This window comes from Nyctibius grandis, chromosome 3 (genome assembly GCF_013368605.1).
Source record: "Nyctibius grandis isolate bNycGra1 chromosome 3, bNycGra1.pri, whole genome shotgun sequence".
Lineage (NCBI taxonomy): Eukaryota > Metazoa > Chordata > Aves > Nyctibiiformes > Nyctibiidae > Nyctibius > Nyctibius grandis.
The window spans coordinates 113,546,193-113,556,448 of NC_090660.1; the positions used below are offsets into that span (position 1 = coordinate 113,546,193).

The window sequence follows — 10,256 nt, forward strand, 5'->3', positions numbered from 1 at the left end:
CAAGGGGGAAAGTCATTCCACTGAATTTCAAATTCAGGCCAGAACTGTTACACAAATCACCCAATCTTCCCAGTAAAGATAGTTTTGTACCAGTGGAGTTGGTAGAAGAAATGTTGATGGAAGGCCACTGCCATTGGGGGATAGTGGAAAATGTCTTACACATCTGCTACAAGACAGAACACAAAACCTAACTCATCTCACTGTGTAAACAAGACTGAAAGGTGGAACTGGAGTTTGGAAATAATAAAATAAAATAAAATAAAATAAAATAAAATAAAATAAAATAAAATAAAATAAAATAAAATAAATTTACCAGAGGACAGGTGCACTACAAATAACTTTGGTGATCACTACAGTTTTAACACCACATCCTTTTTATTGTTCTCAAAAGGGTACAGAAAACAAGAGATTTTAGCCTCCTTGGATCAGATCACTGGCATGGGAAGTTTAGTCTCCTGCCTCGTCTTTTGGACACAGAATTGTGTCCTTAATATCTTGTGTACAAAGAAGGAGATCTAGGCAGAACAAAGATTCAGCACAAAACTGTGGAGTGGAAAGGACCTGCCACACAACTGAATTTCACCTGAGAAGACTGGTCAATTGAGCTGTTCTGCCGGCTAACACCTGGGGGAAAAAAGCTCTAAGGTGGTATGGAAGGCTCTTAGCATGAGGTTTTTTGCTTTAAATATACTTCATACAGCAAAATTTTTTAGTTCAAAACCAACCAGACCAGCACAGCAAAGAAACTCCACAGTTAGTTTTGTGGGAGTTGTTGAAGAGTCAATTCAAAAATTTGTGTCGGGCCTTCCTGAGTTTTGCTTCTCTCTTGGTCATGGGAAACAGGCAGGTGCTAAAAAAGTAATTTCTGGGAGATGTTGAGGGTTGTCCATGAGGCATCCAAACAGAAAGCTGGGCTGGCAGGGATTTATTCCCTTCTTCGTTGGGTTCTTCAGCATGAAAGACCTCCTATGAGCTCCTCACAGTCTAGTCCAGAAGAGGGCACAAAGGGAACTTGCTAGCACCCCAACTGGCACAAAGCTGATCCTCAAACTATCCGCACCATCCGTGTTGCACAGATCAGAATAACAGCAGGAGACGGGGCGCGTCATGCCAATCCCGTCCACATCGGATGGGACGCAGACGGAAGAGCACATCTTGGTGACGGTTGAGACTCCCACGAAGGGATAAACTACAACAAAGGAAGAAAGAAGGAACAGTTAGGAATGGGAGGAATGGAGGAGAACTCTCCTTGTCCTTAGTGAAACATTAGCTGACTTCACCACCAAAGTCTTAGCTACAGTTCAAACACAACTGGTCTACTTCCTACCAGGAATATAGGAAAGAGTTCCTAGGGAGTAGCTGCAAGCTGAACAGCACCTTGCATCCTCTGTGTCCTGCCTGGATCAGCTTTACCCTGCAAAAGGTCAATTAGGCACTTTTTCTGCCTGTACTTTGACTCTACTCACTCTCTCTTGCCTCTCCCATGTGCGAGCAGAACCTTGATCAGCAGGACCACGCAAAAGAGAGAGCCTCTGTCTTCACAGTGTATTTCTTTATTTGGACAGGTTATGACCTGTAGGGTCACCAGTCAGATTGACAATGCCTTCCTGAGAGCTCCAGAGAACTCAAGGGCATTTCTGTTTTGCCTCCAGATGACCAGAAGTTGGTCTCCCCACCTTACTGAGCCTGGCTCATCTCTACTGGCCTCTCTACTCCAACCAGCTTCCATAAGCAGTTCTCAAGTCAGGACAGTACTGTTTAATCCACACCCATTGTGCAAGTCATGCAAATGGTCCGGAGAGCCAGAACTCTTTAGCTCCACGTCTCAAGCTCAAGTCAACATGTTTTTTTCTAACCATGCTCAACACTGAGCATTTAACTATGGGCTTGCATTCACTAAGTATTAACTCACATGAAGACTGCTTTCCGCAACAGCAGGAGAGTGCTCTCTGCCCCATGGGAGATCTCTTCCAGGCTTACATATTTAAGTGAGAAAAGGCACCTCTCCCCACACCAGCAGTCTTCACTGTAGAAACACTGACTCATGTTAAAAATATGGATAAAGAACTTTTTGCCCTTACCTTCCTCCAGGGAGTACATAGTAGTCTTGCACATGGTTTCATTCTGCGTGCAGTTGTGGATTGTCAGGCACTTATCAACAGCGGTAGGTTCATGGCAAGCAAAACATTGCAAGGTTTGTGCTGCGAGGAGGAAAAACATGAGGCTGGCTTTAGGGTGGACCACCACATTCTGTCCGTGCCCCTCCAGGTACCTCTGGGGAGGGGTATCTTTCCAAAATACCCATATTGAGAACAGGAATTGAATAGTAAAAGGTATTTGTACCAATGGGAATGAGAAATACAGTAGTCTGGTGGTCAAAGCACAGACTCAGATGAGGGTTCAGACCCCTTGTAACAAGTCAAGCAAGACAGAGCCACACACACAGAAGACCCCATGATACAGGAAAGTCCTATTAACACAAAGCTGCTGAATTTTGGGGGCATAAAGACAGTCCTTCTGCTCTTGCTTTGTTATTGGGGATTTGGTAGGTTGGCATTTTTTTGTAGATAAGTCTTAAGCAGTCCACAAGAGAGTTTAAGGGTAATTTTACTTAATTTTTGGATCTGCACCCTAGAACATGCAGTAAATACGGGCTGAAAGTGCTGAGACATTCCAACTACAACAAAAATGATGAGGATGATTAAAAAAAAAGCAGGAGTAAATTCATGAAAACAGTGAGGAGGAGCTGCTTGGCCCACCTGCTTCTGCCTTATCACTGGGGGGTAATTGGGTTGCCTAAGACAGGGCTGACTATTCTGTGCAGTGGCTGGATGCCAGCAGACAGACTTTGCAAGATGCGACATCACAGTGCTTGAATTCTTTGAAGATCTTGCCCCAGGTGCCAGCAGCCAGCTAAGACATGCAGAGACCCAGGGGAACTCCAATAATTCAACTGTGTAATTAGCAAGATGTTTTTATTTTAAACATTATCACAATTAGTCAATAGGTCCTGATTCACATGTTTATGACAAGTATCTAAGTGTTCTGCTTGCCAGACAACCACATCCCCAAGTTCCTTTAATCTGTGTTATTCCCACAGGAGAGTAGCTGGTTTACCTCAACTCTGTTCTTACTCTGCATCTGCTTTTCTCCCTGCCTTTGCATTAGTAGAGCATCAGAAAGAGATCACAGACTCACAAGCTCACAGAATCACAGAATGGTGGAGACTGGAAGGGACCTCTGGAGGTCATCCAGTCCAATCCCCCTGCTCAAGCAGGACTACCTAGAGCCAGTTGCCCAGGACTGTGTCCAGATGGGGTTTTAATATCTCCAAGGATGGAGACTCCTCAACCTCCATGGGCAACCTGTGCCAGTGCTTAGTCACCCTCACAGTAATAAAGTGTTTCCTGATGTTCAGAGGGAACCCTCTGTGTTTCAGTTTGTGCCCATTGCCTCTGGTCCTGGAACTGGGGACCACTGAAAAAAGCCTGGGTTCATCCTCTTTGCACCCTCCTTTCAGGTATTTATAGACATTAATAAGATCCCCCCTTGAGCCTTCTCTTCTCCAGGCTGAACAGTCACAGTTCTCAGCTTTTCCTCAGAGAAGAGATACTCATCCTTTTGGCCCTTCATTGGACTCTCTCCAGTATGTCCATGTCTCTCTTGTACTGGGGAGCCCAGAACTGGACACAGGACTCCACGTGTGGCCTCATCAGTGTTGAGTAGAGGGGAAAGATCACCTATCTCGACCTGCAAGCAATACTTCATCTAATGCAACCCAGGATATCATTAGCCTTCTTTGCTGCAAGGGCACATTGCTGGCTCATGTTCAACTTGGTGTCCACCAGGACCCCCAGATCCTTTTCGGACGAGCTGCTTTCCAGCTGGATGGCCCCCAGCACATACTGATGCATGGGTTTGTTCTTCCCCAGTGGCAGGACTTTGCACTTCCCCTTGTTGAATGTCATGAGGTTCCTGTCAGTCATGTTTCTCCAACCTGTCAAGGTCCCTCTGGATGGCAGCATGACCTTCTGGTGTATCAGCCACTCCTTCTAATTTTGTGTCATCTGTCAACTTGCTGAGGGTGAGCTCTGCCCCATCATCCAGATCATTAATGATGATGTTAAACAGAACTGGACTCAATATTGACCTCTGGGGAGGTACTGGCCTTCAAGTAGACTTTGTGCCACTGATCACCACCCACTAGGCCTGGCCATTCAGCCAGTTTTCAATCCACTTCACTGTCTGCTCATCCAGCCCATACCTCAAGAGCTTGTCTATGAGGATCTTATGGGAAACAGTGTCAAAGGCCTTCCTGAAATCCAGGTAGACTATATCCATTGCTCTCCCCTCATCTACCACGTCAGTCACTTCATTATAGTTTATCAAGTTGGTCAAGCATGGCTTCTCCTAGGTGAAGGATCTGGATACACAGAAAAGTCAGACTTGAATGTGAGTTGCAGCAGGGAAAATTTCATTTGGTGCTGTCTACTCTGTCAGCTCTTTCCAAAGACTGGGACCTCTCAGGTAGGAGAGTGTCCCACAGAGAAGGAACTGTCCCCATCAAATTTACTAAGCCATGAGAACAAATTAAGCACAAGCCTTGCCCTGTGCTGAGATTCTGATTTTGTGAGAAGAATGTGTGAGAAGCTATTTTAAAAAGATGACAGTGGCCACAATGATAGAATGCATGGTGACACGTACTGCTCTAGACAGAGACCATAGAAACAGACTTTGGTACCCAAGTCTCCAAATCCAGCTCAAGGTAGCTCACCCTGCCTCACCACTCACCAGTTCATAGGTGCTCTTCATCACCTCCCTATTGAGCTGCAAAGGCCCTTGCAACCCTGAAGGTGCCAATTGGCTCCTAGACATGAAGAACAACCACAGCTCAAGTCTTTCAGTGCCTAAAGTCTTTTGAGATGGAGAGATTTTGGAGAGGGACACAGAAGAGGCCAGATTGTTGTGATGCAATATTTCCAGAGCACTCCAAGCTAAAGGTATCACAGAATCACAGAATCAATCAGGTTGGAAGAGACCTCTGGGATCATCGAGTCCAACCGTTGCCCTGACACCACCCTGTCAACTAGACCATGGCACTAAGTGCCAGGTCCAGTCTTTTCTTAAACACATCCAGAGATGGTGACTCCACCACCTCCCTGGGCAGCCCATTCCAATATCTAATAACCCTTTCTGAAAAGAAATTCTTCCTAATGTCTAACCTGAACCTCCCCTGGCGAAGCTTGAGGCTGTGTCCTCTTGTCCTATCGCTAGTTGCCCGGAAGAAGAGGCTGACTCCCACTTCACTACAACCTCCCTTCAGGTAGTTGTAGACTGCACTAAGGTGTCAAGACAAAATAGTGTCTAGTATTTCCTATCACCAAGAAAGCCATTTTTGGACAAGCTTTTCAGGGCACTTTGCCCTCTGCAGGTCCTTCTGAGGAACCCAACACTTGATTAGGTCTTCTCATCCACCCCCTAGCAGACACCTGAATGTGTGTGCCTTACAGGCATAGCAATGCATTTTGGTACCATCAGAGACCAGAAGCCCCTCCTTGGTGTGGAAAGCAGTTCTCACCCATCTGTGTGACAGCCCTGCTGAAATCCCTTTAAACTCCATTTAAAAAGAAAAACAATTCGGCTCATCTCAGCACACCTAAAATGGGGTGTCATAACAGCAGGCTTCGTGGAGCTGGTGATGGAGGAGAAGCAACTGTATCCTGCTAATGGAAATAGAGGGGTACAGCATGGCATCCCTGAACAGCCTGGCCTCATGGGGTTTGTTCCCTACCTCCACATCCCAGATAGGTCGCTGCCAATACCAGGCTGCTGGTGTTTACCCACCTTGACTGTGTCCTTCAAGCCTACTCCCTGCAGTGAGGTGGCAGGTAGCCTAACAGGGACAGAAAGGAGGGAGGGAGGATGGTGGGGGTCACTCACTGTGGAGACAAACTCTCAAATCCTCCTGCAAATGGTGAAAGCCCCCAAAACACTTCACACTTGGTTGTTTTCCAAGGTGACCTGCTGAAATCATCTTTGACTTCATGCAAAACACAGTGTGTTAATAAACAGGGCTAGAAACATCAGCCTTGCAGTACCTGGGCCACCAGCTTTGTGTCCCAGATGATCTTTCCCACTTCTAATAGCTGAAGTTAAATAAACCACACATGCAACATATAATTAGAGAGAGCCGCTACACACACTGCATTAAACTGGCAACATGGTTTTAAGGGATAAGTACCAAGAGGAACAGAAATTTAAAAAAAAAAAGAATATGAGAGTGAGATTAAGCAAGAACAGGAATTTGCATTAAAGAAATGGCATGGTATAATCACACTTTGTCTTGTAACACTTCCTAAAGAGCCTAAACTAACAATCCCAATGAGACCACAATGGTCCTAAACATCTGACAGGCTGGAAATATTCCAAAGACAGATTTTTTTTTGCTGAAACCTGCTGAAATTGGGAGGCATGGACTTCAGAGAGAACAGGACGCAGCCCATCCCATCATGCTGCATCTCCTGCAAGAGTTTGGATAGAGCAGGAACTTACCCAACTCCATGCAAGTGATGGCAACCAACAGAAGAGACAGAAAGACCTTCATCTTGCACGGACCCTCGTCGCCTGGTCACTGGGCTGCCACCGCTCTTCACCGCAGGCTTTAATGGCACACCTCCTGGTGGTTTGCCATGTACCAATTCCGACCCAAGATCCAATTCTACTGGAAAAACGAGTCTAATTGAGCTATAAATGAATTGAATGAGCTAAAAAAGCAGGCCCCACCTCCTGCCATATCGTCATCTCTTTTCATGTTCCTTGGAGAAGAAAATGAGGGTTTGCACGGTGGACAATAGCTGATGTTGTTTAAGCTGGGTGCTTTATGTCTAGGCATGACGTGTGAAATCAGTGGTGTTAAATAAACCCAGTGCCCATGCCTTGCCCTGCAGCTTGTTGATATTTCTTCTTTTTTGTAGTGATTAGAGAGACCTGAGTGATTTCCATGAACCTGGAGGAAAAAAGCATCTGTAGCTGTGAACAGCAAGGGATTAAACCCCATGTACTTTGCTCCTCTATGTTTTTACCCTCAGCAGGGGACCAGAGTTTATCATCAGGAGGAGAGGAGGAAAGTTGACTTGCAATCCCTTACTCACTGAAAACAGCGTGGTTGGGGTTTTGGTATTGTAAAACTTCTCCCCAAGTTGTGAGCAGGGTTTCAGGGAGCACTGGGAAGACAGGTGGTGGGAGCACTGGGAAGACAACAGGACTAGACCATGAAAATCTGAGCCAAGGGAGTCTCTCAGGCTCACTATCCCGAGCCACTCAGGGAGTATGGCACCTGGAGAAGGTCCTCTGCTCTGAGCCAACCCTCTCTAAGTATGACAGCAAGCCCACTACTTCTTTGCTTACCAAACACCTCGTCTTTCCCACCCCCAAACCCTGCTGCCCCAAGTATCTGCCTGCTTTTCCTGTGCCTCAGGCCAGCCCCATGCTATTAAATCCTCCTACAATATGTAATGGGCAAGTTTGTGGGATTGCAAAAGACTAGTAAGGAAGAGCCTTTCTGTGGTTATGCCAGGTGCCCCCCAACACACACCTTTAATAAGGAAAGAAAGAAGGGAAAGCTGAAACAAAGATGTTCCTGGAGATGTTCCCACCACCTTCATTATCTATCACACCATCGGAGGAACTTTATTCGGGGTTCTTGTCACTTGAATTCTTGAAATGTTAAAAGCAATCAGTCTTCTCTTATTCCCAGATAAACAAACCAGTCCTCATCTCTCCAAAGCAAAAGCTCCAGTGACAGTCTCATCATTTTAGCCAGCCCTGCCTCACTTACAAACAATTCTGGGTGATCTACACCCTCAGGAATTCGGAGTCATTGTTTTCATGTGGCCTCCATAATACAGTCATTATGTTGATTATGGAAGTTTTAACAGTTATTTCCAGCCCAAAAATTATCTAGGGAAAAGCATTTTGGTATATTCTTGGTTTGGCATTCCTCATGTTCAGCAGAGAAGTTTATAATCCTATTAAGAAAGGGGAAATACACTCATGGTGTTCGTTCTTAGGAAAAAAAAAACTAAACATGGAAAGGGGTGTGGTTTCTGGTTTCTGGTATTAAGTGGCGTCAAACAATGTGTGCTAGATGATCGGTTTCACATGCACATCTGAAATGTGATCTTCATTACATTGTAAGGTTTTGGATGGAAGAATATATGCCAACACCCTGCTTAAATCCTGTGGCCTCCTTCAGTTTGGAGGGTTGTTTTGAGGGGTGGGGGGTGACAACATACCTCGCTTGTTTATAGTTTCAGTCGATCTTATCTGAGTTTTTAAGCATCACCTGAAATGTTTCCTCTCTTATGCACACGCTATGCAATGGCCTTGCAGCATTGGCAAGTCACCAAAGAAGTAACAAGAATAAATAGGAACATCCAAACAGCATTTTGTTGAACTCCTTTTATTCTTTTGTGGGTAATCACAGCCTATTGTGTTGGGGGGTTTCTATTAACTACAGATAAAAAAATAAAAATACACAAGTTGTATATATCTGCCTCAACAACCCACAAGATGGATTTGACAAAAAAGACATTTTCTAGTGCATGTGTTCAAAGGCAAACTAGTACAAGAACTCTCTGCATTTCAGAAGAGTTTTGTATCAGAAATAAAAGGAAAAGTTCAGAGCCATATGATAACTCGCAGACTGAGAAACCTGTGCCAAACCCCTTTCCAGTCCTACCTGGCCAGCTGAGACAGTCTCTGGGTGGAGGCATCTTCATCTGATGTGAGCAGTCCTGCAAGAGTTGCATCCATGCTGGAAATAATAGTCTCCAAATCCCGTAACTTCCCAACAGACTGGCTCACACTGCCTAATTACCAGGCTGAGGAGGTCCTGCTGGGAAGTCCTAAGATATGCCCATCAACCACTAAGGCAGGGTTTCAGGGACCATGGTCTGTGTATGTGCTTAGACAAGTGCAGGCACGGGTTTTGGCTGAGAGACTTCTTGACTTCATAATTTAAAACTCTCAATTTTCTTGATATTTATCAGCTTTTTATATATCTCCTAGGAATCCCATAGCTTTCCAGAGCAGATAAGATGTAGGAGCAAAAGCTATGACTGCATTCAGAATCAATTAGGTTGGAAGAGCCCTCTGGGATCATCGAGTCCAACCATTGCCCTGACACCACCATGGCAACTAGACCATGGCACTACGTGCCATGGCCAGTATTTTCTTAAACACATCCAGAGACGGTGACTCCACCACCTCCCTGGGCAGCCCATTCCAATGTCTAATGACCCTTTCTGAGAAGAAGAATTAAAAATTCAAAGGTAGATGCAGAAGGGTGCTGACATGACAGTGTCATACACTAGAGCTAATCTTTTCCTGCACGCCTACAAGTAGGTTAAACCCAAAAACATTCCTGTAGGATAAGTAAATGCTAGAGATGCAGAGAGGTTAATTATGCTCATGGAGCAAGGCAGCAGAAACTCCAGAAATTGAGCCAGCATTGTATTCCACATGGTTTAACCCCTAGTTAATGCTCCTTTTTCATCAGTGCTCTTCTGCTATTTTTGTGCAACCTTGATAGGAGGTGCATGAGCTTCTAGAAGCAACAGGAGTGAGTGCTGGCCTGAAAGCCACATGCTTAGAGGTTTATTCTAAGCTCTGTCAATGATTTACTAGCTAACCTTGGAAAATTAACCTCAGTTAATCAGTAAACCTGATGGTGTGTAGAGTGCCAGAGATTAAATTACCATGAACTTCACCTCTGATGCATCATGTCCTCCATCTCTCTCTCACAGAAACAACAATTCTCCAGAGATGAGAGACACTTCACACTAAAAAGAAAGGAACTAAACAGATATCTTTGCCCTCCTCCATTTCCATCATTGATGAGGAATGTCTTTAGAAGTTAAACCTGGAAAAGCAAAGTAAAAAACAAACAGTGCCAAGCCTGAATCTGGCCTATCCCTATGAATAATGCATCAGGAACCCAACCCTGCAGCTCTCTCAGAGCCATTTCCACTCAGGCATCACTCATTAGCTCATTAGTCACAGCAGCCTTATTCCTACTAATTGATTTTACTACAATTCCCTACAATGTATGGCAAAGATCCAACATGTCTCTGCCTGGCTTTAAATCCATTCTACTGGCACAGCTTTGCAAGACACTTCAGCCCTCTCTCAAGCTTATTGAGCACGTAAAGGTCAGGTGATTCCTGGAACCCAGTCGTTGGAAGGTGCCCTTGGGG

The 10,256-nt window shown here is 45.0% G+C and overlaps 1 protein-coding gene across 1 annotated transcript; it reads right to left on the bottom strand.

Annotated features, from left to right (window-relative positions):
• Positions 1–977: 977 nt before the first annotated feature.
• Positions 978–6,604, bottom strand: LOC137661557 (ly6/PLAUR domain-containing protein 2-like). The gene is made up of 3 exons (XM_068397152.1): positions 6,553–6,604; positions 2,082–2,201; positions 978–1,189 (listed from the first exon to the last, which is right to left on the bottom strand). Exons 1-3 carry the CDS (start codon positions 6,602–6,604, stop codon positions 978–980), a joined length of 384 nt encoding a protein of 127 aa, XP_068253253.1.
• Between the last annotated feature and the right edge of the window lie 3,652 nt (positions 6,605–10,256).